The sequence below is a fragment of the Theropithecus gelada genome, chromosome 10, assembly GCF_003255815.1.
Source record: "Theropithecus gelada isolate Dixy chromosome 10, Tgel_1.0, whole genome shotgun sequence".
Lineage (NCBI taxonomy): Eukaryota > Metazoa > Chordata > Mammalia > Primates > Cercopithecidae > Theropithecus > Theropithecus gelada.
This window is the reverse complement of record NC_037678.1, coordinates 27,137,104-27,152,726: the sequence shown is the minus strand read 5'-3', so window position 1 is coordinate 27,152,726 and position 15,623 is coordinate 27,137,104. Positions and strand designations below refer to the sequence as shown.

The 15,623-nt window shown below is 51.3% G+C and overlaps 1 protein-coding gene across 5 annotated transcripts in view; it reads right to left on the bottom strand.

The window, feature by feature from the left end:
- The window catches only part of CABIN1 (calcineurin binding protein 1), a 165,230-nt gene that overhangs the window by 71,711 nt on the left and 77,896 nt on the right, over nt 1–15,623 (bottom strand). For 4 of the 5 annotated variants that reach the window (XM_025399210.1, XM_025399212.1, XM_025399209.1 and 1 more), the window contains 2 exons: nt 15,251–15,402; nt 13,180–13,358 (listed from right to left, as the gene is read on the bottom strand). In XM_025399210.1, the coding sequence (XP_025254995.1) occupies nt 13,180–13,358; nt 15,251–15,402 (331 nt within the window). The remainder of the gene's footprint in view (nt 1–13,179; nt 13,359–15,250; nt 15,403–15,623) is intronic. The other variant, XM_025399214.1, reaches the window with a different exon arrangement.

The following is a 15,623-nucleotide window of genomic DNA, read 5'->3' as shown; positions in this document are numbered from 1 at the left end:
CCATTTTGAAACTGCTGAAACCCAAAGATACAAAATGTTGAAGGCAGTCAGAGAAAGATACATCAGGTACAGAAAGACAAAGTTAAGAATTACAGCAGACTTCTCATTAGAAATCACACATATCTGACAACATCTTTAAAGTGCTGAAGGAATAAAATAGTCAACTCAGGATTCTATACTCAGTGAAAATACCTCTAAAAATTTCAGGGAAAAAAAGGTTGGTTTGTTTGTTTTTTCCAGGCAAACAAAAACTGAGGGGATTCATTACCAGCAGATCTGAGTTACAAGAAATGTTAAAGGTAATTTTTCAGGTAGAATGAATATGAGGCCAGATAAAACTTGGATCTACATAAAGAAATTGAGTTCCCCAGAAATGGTTAAAGTTATGGTAAATATAACAGACATTCTTTTTATGTTCAATTTTTCTAAAACATTATTGTTTATTTTCTAAAGCAAAAATAGTAGCAATGTATTGTAGGCTTAGAGCATATGTAAAAGGGAAATGAATGAAAATGAGCACAAAAGATGAGTAGCTCTTCCACTGCCTAGGAAGCAGTGCAGCATCACCTGAAGGCAGACTGCGATGACTTAAAGGTGTATTTTGTTAACCCTAAGGCAACAACTACATTTAAAAAAAAAAAGATACTATAATAAACCAAGAGTAGAAATAAAACAGAACTTTAAAAAAAATTTTTTTTTGAGACAGGGTCTCACGTCGCCCAGGCTGGAGTGCAATCGCACGATCTCAGCTCATTGCAACCTCTACCTTCCAGGTTCAAGCAATCCTCCTGCCTCAGCCTCCTGAGTAGCTGGGACTACAGGCGTGCACCACTACACCCAGCTAATCTTTTGTATTTTTAGTAGAGATGGGGCTGCTGGGCGTGGTGGCTCATGCCTGTAATCCCAGCACTTTGGGAGGCCAAGGCGCGTGGATCACGAGGTCAGGAGATCAATACCATCCTGGCTAACACAGTGAAACCCCATCTCTACTAAAAAAATACAAAAAATTAGCCAGGCATCGTGGTGGGTGCCTGTAGTCCCAGCTGCTCAGGAGGCTGAGGCAGGAGAATGGTGTGAATCTCGGGGGCGGAGCTTGCAGTGAGCCGGATCGTGCCACTGCACTCCAGCCTGGGCGACAGAACAAGACTCCATCTCAAAAAAAAAAAAAAAAGAGATGGGGTTTCACTATGTTGGACAGGCTGGTCTCGAACTCCTGACCTCAGGTGATCCATCTACCTCGGCCTCTCAAAGTGCTGGGATTACAGGCGTGAGCCACCACACCTGGCCAAGAACTATTAAAAAATGAAACTTTTTCTTGAACTTTATATATCTTGAGGTGAAGCTCAATAAACTAGCAACCAAGAGAGCTAAGTTCGAGTTCCTCTTGTGCCACTTACTAGCTGTGAGACCATAAGTGAGTTAAGTCCCTTTCTCACCTAAAATCTGCAACCACATATCATCTCACAGAGGTCCATGCCACACTGGCCTCCTGGGGAACACAAGGAGAAAGGCAGACACGGTCCCCTAGGGTCCACCAACCCTTTACTCAGCTACCTTAAAAGCCTGGTATTGGTCCATGTTTTAGTGCCAATCAGCTCGGTCCTACTGGGAGGGCAGGCATGAGCTGCCTGGTCAGCAAACTTGCAACAACATATAAACTTGTTTTGGCTGGGTGGCTCATGCCTGTAGTCCCAGCACTTTGGGAGGCCAAGGAGGGAGGATTGCTTGAGCCCAGCAGTTCAAGACCAGCCTGGGCAACATAGGGAGATGCCCGTCTGTACAAAAAAAAAAAAAAAAAAAGGCAGGCGTGGCAGTTACTTGGGAGGCTGAGGTGGGAGGGTCACTTGAGCCCAGGAGGTTGAGGCTGCACTGAGCAGTGATCACACCACTGCACTCCACTCTACCCTGGATAACAGAGCGAGACCCTGTCTTAAAAAAAAAGCAAAATATAAAGTTGTTTCAAAAAAGTTGAAAGAGTCCAGGCTGATAGAACTGAAATTCTGCTCTGTCACCTACTATCTCTGAGAGCCTCTGTAAATGCCATAATTATTTACACTTCAGTTTCCAGGCATGTAAAACTGTGATAACACAAGCATCCACTTCACAGAACTGTTATGGATAACTAGGTTAATACACATAAAGTGCTTGAATCAGTGCCTAACAAACAGTAAAGGTTCACAAAATGTCAGCTTATCAATATTACTATTTCAGAGAGCCTGGGCATGTTTTATCTCTTATGCCTCAAATTTGCCATTACAGCTTTAGGTCTGAATGAACAGAGGGTTTTGTTGATGCCATATTGGAGCCAATACCTAAGCAGCACCATGTAGATGGGGGGGTAACATTGACACAACAGGCCTGTCAAAGTGGGATGGCCTGCACAAAGGATACTGAGGATCAGGTCCGTGCTCCAAAGGGTGCCCTGCTGCTCTGGCCTCTTCACCCATGTCTCATCATATACCAGGATTTGGGGACAGTGACCTTGTAGGCATCCCTGCCATAGCCCTTCCTTCCTAGCTGCCTTCGCCATGTCCACTGCCCAGGAACTGATGGATCATCAGTATAAGCTGGGCTGACAGAACAATGAGAAATGAGGACTTGGGACGTGTATAAGACCCCTGAGTGGAGGAGAACGGACCTGACTGGAACCTCTTGTCTCATGCTTGTGAAAGGCTCTTCCCTGACTTACAAAGCCAGAATACAAGGCTCCATGAGCACAGAATGGCCGTTATGAGTAGGCCTGCAGCCCTCACAAAATGTCCCAAACTTGAGTCCCCAGCATGAGGGGATCAAAGAAGAGGTGGGGCAGGCCATTCGCTGTCTGTGTGTAAAGGAAGGATTGGCAACTGGGAGCCTCTAGAGGCTACGCAGGGTCATTGTCGGAGCTGAAGAGTTGGGCTCACAGACCCACATTCCCATTCCAGATCTGACACTTAGGGGTTGGGTGATCTTGGCCAAATGATTTTGCTGCTCTAGGTCCCCACTTCATGTTTTTTACCGTGATTGCCATAGTCTTCCTACCTCTGTCCCTGACATACATGGGATCCCACAAAGGCGTGGCCTAGTGCCTAGCACACAAGTGACTGCCCTGCAGCATTCACTCTGGCCCTGACAGTGAGAACACCCATGGCTTAGACAATGCTCGTGAGGCCTCAGAGTCTCTGAAAGACAGCAGGATATGCTCCTGCAGTTGACGTCTCCCTGAAAGACAGGCTAGGGCTGGCTCTTCTCAGCCAGCCTGAGACTAGCTGAAGTCACTGCACAGCTCAGCAGCACATCCTGCGGCAAGCTCCGGGAAGCAAGCCTTGCTGGGATGATTTCACCAACTGGCAGGCTGCCCCACGAGCTCAACGGCTTGCAGGCTCTTGGGCTCTGGGCCTAAAGGAATTGCCAATTTGGTGGAATCCCAGCTGTGATCATTATGAAAACTAAGGACTGGTTTAGGCAAGTAGATATTTACTCTCAAAGTGCAAACGCCCTCTTGCTGCAATGTGAAAGAACCACGGATCCAGCCAGCAGGCAGAGAAGGTGGCCAGAACTCCTGTTCCCCTGAGGAACAACCACCAATTGAGTGGGGACTCTGCTGAGCCTCTTAAAATAACATCCACAGCGGTGGAGTAGGACAAGCACAAGCCAAGGGACCTGGCAGGGACAGAGGACTGCTGACTGTACTTTGCCAGGCCCGCCCTGAGCCTCTCAGACACAGATGGGAGAATCTGGAACTGCCAACCATCTGAAAAAACGGAGAGCAGAGACTGGTACTGGCCCTGGGGGGCATTGTAGTGATTCTAGACAAACCCTTGTCTAAGGGGTAATCAAGGTACCTAAGTGGCTCCGAGGAAGGCTCTGCTAATGGGGCTCACCACAGTCTTGGGTGCCACCTGCAGGTCATGATGCTGGGGTGGGCTGCTAGGGCAGAGCTGGAGAGGCAGGGACTATGTACACAGAGATGAGATGCCCAGCTGGCCTGTGAAGCAAGCAGGTGGGGGAGGTGCTTGCCAAGGTTCCTGCCCACTCCCAAGGGGGCAGCACCACAGGAAGGAGTCCAGGGATGTGTTATCTCTTCAAATGAGAGCCACCAAAAGGGAGTCAAGGCCCAACGCCCGCTTTCTGCTCCTTTCAGATCTTGTGTGTCTGAAAGGGTTGGCACAGCCTATTTTAAATGACCCTGATTTCAAATACTAAAAGTTAACCCAAGGTTTCATACCAAGTTTCAAGCCAGTCAGACTGAAAGAACACCAAGTTTCAATTCTTTCACATCAATAGGGCAAAAGGGATAAATGAAAAAGCTCTTAAAGAATGGCTCTATCTACCTGGGCAGACAGTGCCCCAGCCCCCATTCCTCCTCTTCTGGGGAAGCAAAGTTTCTCTGGTACAGCTGACTGAAGACCTCAGAGAGGCCACAGACAGAAAGACAGACAGACAGACATGAACAGTGGCATAAGTTTGCCAGGAGCATCACAGAGCATGTGAAAAGGACCCTCACCCTGCCACCAGCTGGGCTGCTGTGGATGGGACAGCCCAGGGGCTGAGTGAGTCAAGGTAGGGAGGACAATGTGTCACAGTGCTGGGAAGAAGCTCTTGGAGAACAGAACCCCTGCAGTTGGATAAGCTGGCAGGGCAGGCAGCAGGGAGGGTTGTTTGGACTGCGGTGTGTAGCCCAGAGCCACCCCAATTCCTGAAGCAGGAAGCCCCTGCTCTGGGAGGCCCCTGAAGAGGGGCAGGAGGAAAAGGAAGGATGCTACTGAGTGCTGTCGTCTCCCCACTCCCAGCAGGCCCCTCTGCAAGGTCATCTCTCAGGTTACCAGACCCACAGCCAAGGAAGGGCCAGTGCACCCAGGGAAGGCTTCTGGGAGAAGAGGGTCAAAGGCTTCTCTGGCGTGGGACCCCTATCCATCAGCCATGTACCTTTGGGCAAGGACCAACCCTCCCTGAGCCACCATACTCCACCTGCTTCCCGGACAGCTGAACGCAGCCTAGCACCATCATGCACCGCTCTCATGCTGCCCAAGTGAACTGGGAAGGCTTTGAGTATGTGTGGAGAGGGGATTCTGGCCTCAGAAACAGCCTACAGGCCTGGCTCCAGTCCCACCTCCTCCATGAAGTTGTCTTTGGGATCCTGTGGCCCTAGGTTCAAACGGTCTGACAGGCAACTTTGTGTGCTAATGGCCTGTGCTGAGCCCTCAGAGGACCAGCTGGGTCTGCCTATGCTCTGCAGAAAAAAGCTGCCAAGCCTGGTGGCAGAGGCATTCTGTTCTCCTGCCTCGCCTAATAGAGCAAGGCCAGATGGGAGAAGTCAGTCAGGCTGTTGTTCTGTGGAGGGGCTTTGTGGTGAGGAGGGGGTTCTGGGCCTCCTGGCTCTGAGGCAGAGCAAGAGACAGATGGAAAGCCTCTTTGATGTAGGAGAGCCAGACTTAGCCTAAACTTCCTATGGGGCTGGGTGGAGACAGCCTTCCAAGGAAACAGGCACCCTGGATGGAACCTCCAGGGACTGTCCACAGTGCAGGTATCTAGCCTTGAGTCTCAGGAGCTGAGAGCTGATTTCTTTAGGGAGCTGCTTGGAGGCCAACAGGAAAGAAGAATGGCACTAGCAAGCAGGCTATAGGCTGGCCTTGCTCTTTTTTTTCAGAATGTTCTTTTAAAAATCTGCCCACACAAAACCTGCTCATACTAATTAATATTTGTGGCAAGATTATAAATATTTTATTGTTACTGTTAATTACTGGAATGTTTCGTGTCTATGCATCTGGGCCACGCCAGCCTTCCCTCTGAATCCTTAGGGGGATGTGCATCTGCCAGCCAACTGCTTATTAAACCACCTCCCTCTAAGCTCCAGAACCTTCCACTTCCAGGGTGGGATTTGTAGGATCAACTGTAAAGGAATGACAGCTGGCAAAGCAGAGGAAAAGAGACCTGGCTCAGTGACAGAAAGGCTGCCTGTCCCCACTCAGTGTGAGAACAGACTGTGTTCTGAGTCCTCCTTGTTCAGATCTGACTCAGCTCAGATCCCTTGGACAGTCCCAGGATTTCCAGGCCAGCCTAAAAGAGCTCTTTAGTGATAAGATGCAAGTTTCCAGTGTCTCCTTAAGTGTGCTTCCTCCATTTGCTCCAGCAGTAAGACCAGGAACAGCTCACCGCCATTTGTTCCATCAGCCTGGGGCACTAAAAGCCTGAGGAAGAAGATGTATGGCTGTGCTACTGCAGCAGCTCTGACTAGTGCCCCAGAAAAGACCACAAATGTCCTGCCGACCAGGAAACAACAGGTTTCTAAGAACTGTAAACTTGGGTGGAATTAATATTTTGAGAAATGTTCTGACTAGACAAAAGTTGCCTCAGTCAATCCTGGCCAGCCACAGGGAAAGAACATGTCCACCAGAAGCAAGCCTGGCCCTGGGAAATCGGGGTGCCCACTGTCAGGCTGAGGAGACTGGATGGATGCCAAAGAAAAGTGATATCAGAAACCTGGGGGTCCCTGAGAGACAGAGGGCAGGCAGCAGGTGGGCACGAGGGCATTGTGTGAGGGCCAGGCTGCACCACTTGTCCATTCTTTGCCAGTGCTCACAGGTGAGGGCCAACTGAGCACTGCCAGGCACCTTGAAGCCCTGATATGTGCAGACACTGTGGTGCTGCCCTGAGGGGGCCTGATGCTCAGAGGCCTCATCATGCATCTCTCATCCTGCCCTCTGAGCCAGGAAAGGCACTAACCAGGGAGGCCTTGGGAGGCTTTAAACATTTTCCTGACCAAAGGCAGGTGAGCCGCCTTGATACAAATGCCAGAAGCAGCAAAGCAGTTCTGTAAGGTGTGAGGCTGGCATCCCCCAGCCATCTAGTGAGCCTCCCAGGAAAGCTCTTCAAAGGATGATGGGAGGGAAAATGTGCCTGCCTTAGAGCCCAGAGAGAGAGATCCTGTGACCACATCACTCTCTCTACTGCCCACAGGAAAGAGCCCAACACTCTGAGCCCAACTGCCTTCCCAAGCTCTCTCCCCTCAAACTCTCTTTTTCATCCACCCCAGTCACCTCAGTATCCAAAAGCTGTAGGACTCTCCAACCTCCATGTCTTTGTCCCCATTGCCCTTCACCCAAAATGGGCCCGCAGGCCTCTCTAGAGACTCACCTTCTCCAGGAATTTCTCCCAACCCACCAAACCCCATAACTTGCTCCCGTGTGCCAGCTCACGGCATTCCTCCTTGGCACCAACTACTGCCCCATAATACCATGGGACATCAGATCCAACCTGGGAGGAGGAATCAAGGCACCATCATCTTGACTTTCCCCATGGCACCCTTTTCCATGCCTGGCACACAACAGATGCTTAATAAATGCCATGACCAGCTATCTCCTAAAGAGGTTTTCAAAAAGCTAAGAATGAAAGAAGAGAACAAAGGAGGTGACTGGCTCTTCCCTGACAGTCTCCCCTGTCCCCTGCCCCTGTCAGGAACAAGCAAGACAAACTGAGCTCCACTTAGAGTCTCTCCCACTTTGATAAGGTCTGTTTAGGAGCAGCATTCCAACCAGAAACTGACCTCCACTTAGCCCTAGGAGGGGACGTCACTGAGCAGAGGCCAGGCTGGGCCTGCCTTTTAGGACTGACTGCCATTCACAGCTCCCCACCCTACATAGCCTGGCCCTGGTGGGCTGAAGACACAGGACCCACCTCCATCAGAGCATCAAGGCTACTGTGCACAATTTGCATTTTTACACATTTGTCCTTGTAAAGATAATTTGGTATGTTAGAGTCTGTTGCCTTTGTTGTTTTTTTTTTAAAAGCAAGAAAGAGCAAAGCAATATAGGACTGGGCCACCTGCTGGAGGTGTAGGCAGGCGGGCAGTGGAGGAGAGGCTACCACTGCATCTGCCTCTGGCCACAACTGGGAAGATAGGCCACCAGCAGAAGCCAAGCGCATCAAACACACTCTCCAAATCACAGGGCCAGCAGACATGAAGGTGCTCCTGGTCACAGGGGTAGCAGGGAGCCGGACTGAGAGCTGAGCATGCGGGTCTGCGCTGTTCCCTGAAGCGAGCCGTGACAGGTGCAAGCAGAAAGACAAAGCCTGGAGAACAGAGTGTGGTCAGGGTTAGGGGCAGCACGGGCAATATTGGTGGAGGCAGCATGGGGTGAACAGGTGAAGATGAGCACAGACGGCACACAACACAGACGGTGACAGCATGGAGGTTGAGGATGGATGGCCACAACAGGGGCTTGGCACAGGGCACCCTGGGCTCTCCAGTAAGGCCCACACCCTACAACCTGGGGCTCAGGGTAGCCTGAGGCTCCTCACTGGCTCTCTCCATGCTGTCAGTGCGACTAGGTAGGCATCACCACCCTTGGTGGATACCAGCCTCCAAGGCTCCCACTCTTCTGACCCTGGCTGCTCCCCCTCCCCAACCCCTCAAGGGAAACACCGACACACCCCTCGGATCTTGGTTAAGCTTTGCCTTCTTGGAAAGGCCTCTTACCCCACCAGGCCCAGATTTCTCTGGGATGAACAAACCCCACCTCTCTGGTGCTGGCATCAGTTGACCCCCAGCCCTCAGCTATGTAACTGACTGATTTGCACCAACCTCCTCTACAGCAGGGACCAGTGCTGTTCTATGCACCTGGCACAGCACCAATGGAACCACCTGGATGGGCATGGCCACAGGCAGGCCAAAGACCCTACAGGAGGCTCAGCCCCAGACTTACCACAGCACAAGGCCTACGGCCTCTGGGGCCTTTTCTGACTCTGGTGTTCTGAGGTGACATGGAGCACGACAGGCAGAGAGCAAGGATTTTAGTCCAAGAGAGCCACTACTGACATATCCCAAAGCGGGGCTGAGCCAGGCCAAGTGACGAACCAAGCCATTCCGTAGTGGCCAAGCTCCCTGGGCCCTCTGCTGAAGGACAAGGGAAACACACAGATTCAGTCTCTGCCAGGCTGGCCAAGCACAGGGCCTTTCTAGTGTCAGTCTCACCTCTGGCTAAGGGTGGAGGGAGATTTAGACCCACTCTCTCGGCTATACCCTGACTATAGCAGGCACTTGTGGATGAGTGCCTACCTGCCCTCAGCTCAGGTTCCTCTTGGGGAAACAAGGGCATGACCACACCTGCAGGGCAGTTATGAAGATGGAGATATGCTACTACCCTGCAGGCACCTGCCCAGAGCCCAGCACAGAGCAAGCACATAGCATTGAGTGGTAGGGCAAAATTACACACAGGCACACACACACACACATACACACACACACACATGCATACTGTACACAGGGTAGGGGTAGGTCTTGTTCAAAGATCTCCTTATGTTGTTTGAACATATGTAAAGGGCAATCACTGGGAGCCCCCTGAAGGTCACAATGTGCTCCTTGGATCACCTTGTTTTCCTGGTCCGGAAGCTTCGACACTAAGGATTTCAGCCCTGTGGGCAAATTCCAAGAGATGAATGGAAGGGAGAAGTTAGGCAGGTGGGGAGCACAACCAGCCAGAGCTGCCAGCAGCACAGCCCGGAACAAAGCTTCTCTCTGTTGTTCTCTCTCTTGCTCTCTTTCTCAGCTCGGCCAGAGGTCAGCTGTGAGTGCCCTCCTGGCTGTTCCGTGAAGGGCTGGCTTTGACACCAGGCTGCGGTAGAGTCACAGTGACCTGAGGGGCCAATTCCCAAGGCTTTTCATCAGAGTTATGCACAGGCTGCAGGATGCTCCCCACCCTAGTGCAGGTGACACAAGGTTGCAGGTGAGGGTGGTTCAGAGAACAAATTTGGGTCCTATGAAGCAGCTATTATCAAATGTCAGACAACCCACATATACCTGGAGCTATTTTTCTAAATCTTTTCTAAATCTTAAACCAAATCAGAATTGATCCCAGCTGATTTCTGGTTCTGAAGCAAAGGCATACTAATGTGGGAAGGCAGCTCCAATACAAGGTCTCCTAACCACGCCCAAGGAAAGTCCTGATGCCTGGCTCCCTCTCCCACTGCTGGCAAGTTAATTGTTCTGTGGGGGTGGGAAACTGGGATCCAGAAAGCCCCATGCCCAAGCCCACTCTGGAGCTGCTGCTTCAGAGGACACTACTTCCACCTCTTGTGAGGCCATGCCACTAGCTGGAGAGAGCTGGGGTGCAAACTGAGGGGGACTGGCCCCAGAGCTCAGGCTTTTCCTTCTATGCAGTGCTACCTGGGTCTTGCCCTAGCTCCACCAATGACTTGGAGAACTCCATCTAGGAGCTGGCTGCCATGAGTTGGCACTTTTGTTTAATACTCATGAGGAAGACATTACCTCCATTCAACAGGTGAGGAAATTAAGAAGTGAAGTCCTTTGTCCAAGGTTGCAGAGCACATATGCAATGGAGCTGGGACTGGAAATCAGATCCTTTGACCAGGGCCTGCTGTGCACTTGCCTCCCTGTCTGACCTCCTCATCAGACCTCCCCATGACTGCTTCTCTTCAGCTGTACCAGGGCTAGAAGCACCCATCACCTTCCTGGTAGTATGAGGGCTCAGCGGTGGCCCCTCTCCTCCCACAGTAGACCCAAGGCTGGTTTCAGGCCAAGAAGCTGAGTGGAAAGTTGGAGCTACATGTTCTCCTCCCAGGAATGAGAAGTAGGAACAGAGGTGGGCAGTGTGGCCCCTTGAGGCCACCAGCACATCCCCTGACACCAGCAATCTGCTGCTTCTCCCTGGAGCCTGAGCCTTCCCCTAGAACTAGCATAGCTACTGAAAGGGCCACTTTAACATTCTAAGATCACAGCTATTTTAGGACCCCAAACATTTTCATGTTGCAGACACTGCTTTCTCTCAGAGGTGAGGCAACTGAGTTCTGAAAGCACTATGCAGCCAGGCCTGGGCAGAGCACACAGGTGGCTAGTGCGGGGCTGGGACTGGGCAAAGGTGGGCCATGGGATCCTGATGGCTTTGTGTCATTGACAGGAATCACTTTGAAAACATTTTTTTAAACAACTGTTCAAAATTGTGCAACCACTGAAACTATATTTGAACTTATTTGTATGGCTCTCTCTGCAAACTTCCAGAACAAAAAACTAGCATGTTGGCACCCAGGACCTGTCATGCCCAGTTGTCATGCCTGAGTGATCTGCAATGGGTCACCAACAGCTTTATGCACACACCTTTGCCAACATGGGACAGCTGGCATCATGGCCCCTTTCTGAGGCACTCCTGTCTCCCTCCTTTCCTGCTTCTAGAGGCATACTCAACTCTAATGAGCTGACATCCAAGCACAGTGGTGCATGTGGTGTGAACTCAGTGGGAGCATGCAGAGCTGCAGAGGACAGTGCTTGGGTTCCCCAGCCCAGGTGCATGTGAGCAGGGCCACATGGCATGTGGACAGCCAGGAAAAGCATTCCTCTCCTTTGGCATAGTGCTTCCTCCCAGGAAGCAGCTGGCAAAAACTAATTCCCCGAGCAGGGGTTTGCAGATAGTATGTTTTCTCAATATTCTCAAGAGTAAATGGTTGGGAACATGCTGATTAACTTAACTAAGAAGGGGAGAGAGGATCTTTTTTTTTTTTTTGAGACGGAGTCTGGCTCTGTCGCCCAGGCTGGAGTGCAGTGGCCGGATCTCAGCTCACTGCAAGCTCCGCCTCCCGGGTTCACGCCATTCTCCGGCCTCAGCCTCCGGAGTAGCTGGGAGTACAGGCGCCCGCCACCTCGCCCGGCTAGTTTTTTGTATTTCTTAATAGAGACGAGGTTTCACCGTGTTAGCCAGGATGGTCTCGATCTCCTGACCTCGTGATCCGCCCGTCTCGGCCTCCCAAAGTGCTGGGATTACAGGCTTGAGCCACCGCGCCCAGCCAGGAGAGAGGATCTTAACAGTGAAAGTCTGCAGAACTGAAGATTGGAGGAGCAGGTTGGTCAGCTCCTCCCACCTCTGCTTAACACTCTGGGGTGGGCAGGGAAGTGCCAATGCTGAGACTGGGAGTAATGACATGAACCTTCTGGGAGGTAAGAGACACAGCACACACTCAGATCCTCAGCCTCTCTTTCAACACGCATGCTGCAAATCCAAACCAAATCCAGGAGGGGACACTGCAGGTCTCCTTTCCTTTCTTGAGAACAGCAAATCCTGCCCCCAGAGAAATGGGAGCACTGGCCCCCTTGTCATCCTTCTTCAGCACTTCTTTAAACCTGCTCTCAAGCCCCACCCACTCAGTTCAGAAAGCTGGAGGTAGATGCCCATGCTATACCCAGGAACCCGAGCACTGGGCAGGGGCCTCAGCAGGGCGCTAGAGCAAAGGTGGTGGCCCCCGCCAGACCTGTACTGGGACTGAACTTCAAGGCTACCATGGTGCCCTAGAGTGTCCATTCTTACTCCAAGGAGCCACTCTATAAAGACCACCTGGCAGGAGGCAGAGCACTGGGACCAACTCTACCCACCTACTAGTGCCCCCATGCCTTTGGGAACACAGAGCAAGGCCTGTTTTCCCAAGCCTAAATGAGATGAGTGACATAGGAGTGAGGGCCCAGGTGTCTTTCTGCATTGTCACTACCTCCCAGGACTCCACTTCAGTGGTCCTCTTAAGTCACCAATTTGGCTTATCCCAGCAAGTACCTGTCACTAGCTTATCACTACAAAAATGAGAGAACATGAAGCAATCGAGCTACAGGCCAGCATGCAAGCCTCCTAATGTTAGTAAGGAATGTGGTTGAACAGTCGCCACCTGCCCCATCCCACATGGGATGGCCACACATATGGTCCCAGGTGACCCCATTAACAACTTATTTGGATTCTCAGGGATGACAGACTTAGAATTAGTCACGGCCTTCCCTCAACCATCAGAAGGACAGAGCAGTAACAATGTACTGCTGAATAATGCAGGTGTCACTAAGCTAGCTGACTGCACCAGGAGCCACTCCAGAAGGCCACAGTCTTCTAACTTCCTTTCAAAGTAGGTATCATGTCCCCACTTTGCAGATGGGAAAAAGAAGGCTCAAAGAGGTGGGATGCCATAGCCTGGCCTGCCCCTCCCCTGGCTCCCAGGTGGGCAAGCTGGCAGGTGGCGACCCTGAGCATGTCTCGGAAGCACAAGAATCACCGTGAATCCATGAGGTTAATGAGCAGCCGCAACATTGCCCGTGTCACCCCAGACCCAGCACCCCCCCTCACCAAAACAAAGCGACAAAATGAGTCGCCCGAGCACCCTCCCCGTGATTGATGTGCCGCCCTGGGCTGGCAGTAGGGAGAACAGGGACTGTACCGTCCGGCGTTGCCTGCTGGTGGGGTTTTTTACATTTGACGTAATCGTGGTCAATCGGAGTGGCTGTGTAAGGTGGGGATGTCAGACCTGGGCCAGAGGAGGAGGGGAGGGAGGCTCCGGGGCCCGGCAGTGTCCCAGCTGAAGAGTGGGAGTCCTCGTCCACCAGGCAGGCCTTCTCCCTGTGGGAACGGAGGTTTGGAACACAGGTCAGAGTCTCCACCTCACATTGAAACAGATGTGTGCTGGTAAGGGTGAGTGTCCTTCCCAGGGCCTGCTGCTCCCATGCACCTCTGGTGGCCCCCACCCCATCTGCCTGGTGTCACAGAGCCCACAGTTGCCGCCACAGCACCCACACAGGCTCTGGCTCCTAACTGGACACTGCCTAATGTTTCTGGCAGGGCATGACCTGCATCTCTGAATCTCAGGCCCTAGGAGGCTCTCTAGGGGAGCCAATGAGTCTTTCCTCAGAAGCACCCTTGCATCTCTCCATACCAAGTCTATGCCTTCTGTGTGACAGCCTGACAAACTTAAGCCCTGACAAATGGGAAGACAGAAACACATCTGCATTTACTGCATGCTCACACATGTACAAGGATATGTGCTGCAACAAAGTTGAGCAGAAACATCAGAAACACTCTAAATGTCCACTGGAGTGGTTACATAAAACATAGTACATCCATACTATGGTATAGTAAGTAGCCACTAGAAAGAATGAGGTGAATGGGGCACTATCTCCATGGACTGTGCCCAGATCCACTGTCAGGGGAAAAAGTAAACTCTAAAACAATACCATCTATAGTTCATTTTTATAAAATAAAAGAAACCCTACAATTGCATGTGTACATTTAAGTGTTATAAATGTACAGAAAATGATTTAGGAAATTAAACTGTGAAGAGTGGCTAACTCTTGGAAGGAGATCTGTCACATTTTAGTCTACATGTTTATATACTACCTGAATGTTCTATAACTAGAATGTATTCATGTATTATTTGCATAATTAAAAAAATTTTAACAGAATTATAATCAATGAAAGAAAAGTATCACTGTATGCTGGGGGCCCTTTGTGACTAAAAAAATGGGTATCTATAACTTCTGAGCACACTAGCTGCCCACCTGAGTGGCCTGCCATGCCTGGGCCTGAACCTCCCATAAGCTGAGGGGCACACTCTCTGTGGAGCTGGCTCACCTGTGGTGCACATCACACAGGCTATCTGTGGCCAGAAGCACATAGCCCTCAAGCACAGGGCCTGGGTGCAGGCCTCTCTGGCACTCAGCTGAACCCCACACAGTGTCCAGCCAGGGAGTGGTCTCAGAGATGGAGTGAGCTGAGCCCTCCCCTGGCTCCCATGTGGGCAAGCTGGCAGGTGGTGACCCTAAGCATGTCTCGGAAGCACAAGAATCAGCGTGAGTCTATCAAGTTAATGGGCAGCTGTAACATTCCCCATGTCACCCCAAACCCATCTTTCTCCCTAGGACCTGCCCCTGATGATGGGGCAGCACCAGGACCTGGGCCTGGAGTGAAAGAAGTCTGGGCTGTGGAGATGACTTACAACCACAGGGAGACCGGGGTCAGTCCAGGCCTACTGAGGGGACCACACCTGAGCCCCAGTCTCTCTGAGCTCTCTGGCACCACAAGAGAAGCCCACACTTCCCACACTTCTCACTGCTTCTCAGGAGAACGGGCAGCAGACAAGGCCTTGGCATAGGACCCAGGGGCAAGAGTCTGCAAAGCAAAAACTAACTTTCTACAGTGTTCTGCACAGAACAAAGCTGTGCCCCAGTTCAGAGGGCAGGAGGGCATCGGCTTCTCCCCAGGACTTCCCCCGAGGGTGGAGTAGCACCACATGTGACCACAGGGTAAGGGACTCACATTCACCCTCTCCTTCTCAGATTCAACAGAAATACCTTGGCCCAGCAAATGGGAGTTTCCAGATGGGTCCTAGGGACTCCATGAGTTCTAGTTTACTGTTTACTGTGTAGCAACCCTCTGAACAACACATTGCAGTAAACGAGCCATGTGGGATGCAGATGGGGTAAGCTGCTAGAGGTCGCCTAAAGGGTGCTACTCACTTTTCTGAAGCTTTGGGTGTGTTCTTCTCCTCGCCCCTGGCAAAGGGTCCTTCTGCAGCCTCCTTCATAAAGTTGACCAGGACCTCTGCACCAACCCCAGAATCGGGCTTCCCCAGGAGCTTCAGGATGGAAGCATGGAGCCGAAAGTACACCTAGGAGAATGACACCTCTGGTGTGAGCAGCCTTCCCAGTTGCTAAGATTTGTTCCACAGGCCAGTCAGCCACACTGGAAATGGGCCCATGACCAGGGCAACAGGCTGCCACACACTGCCTGTTTTTGTTAGCTTTTAAACCAGCCATCCTACAACTAATTTAAAACAAGCTGTGAAAATTAAAATGTATACTGTCAGCATTCCAGCTTCAATGTTCACCC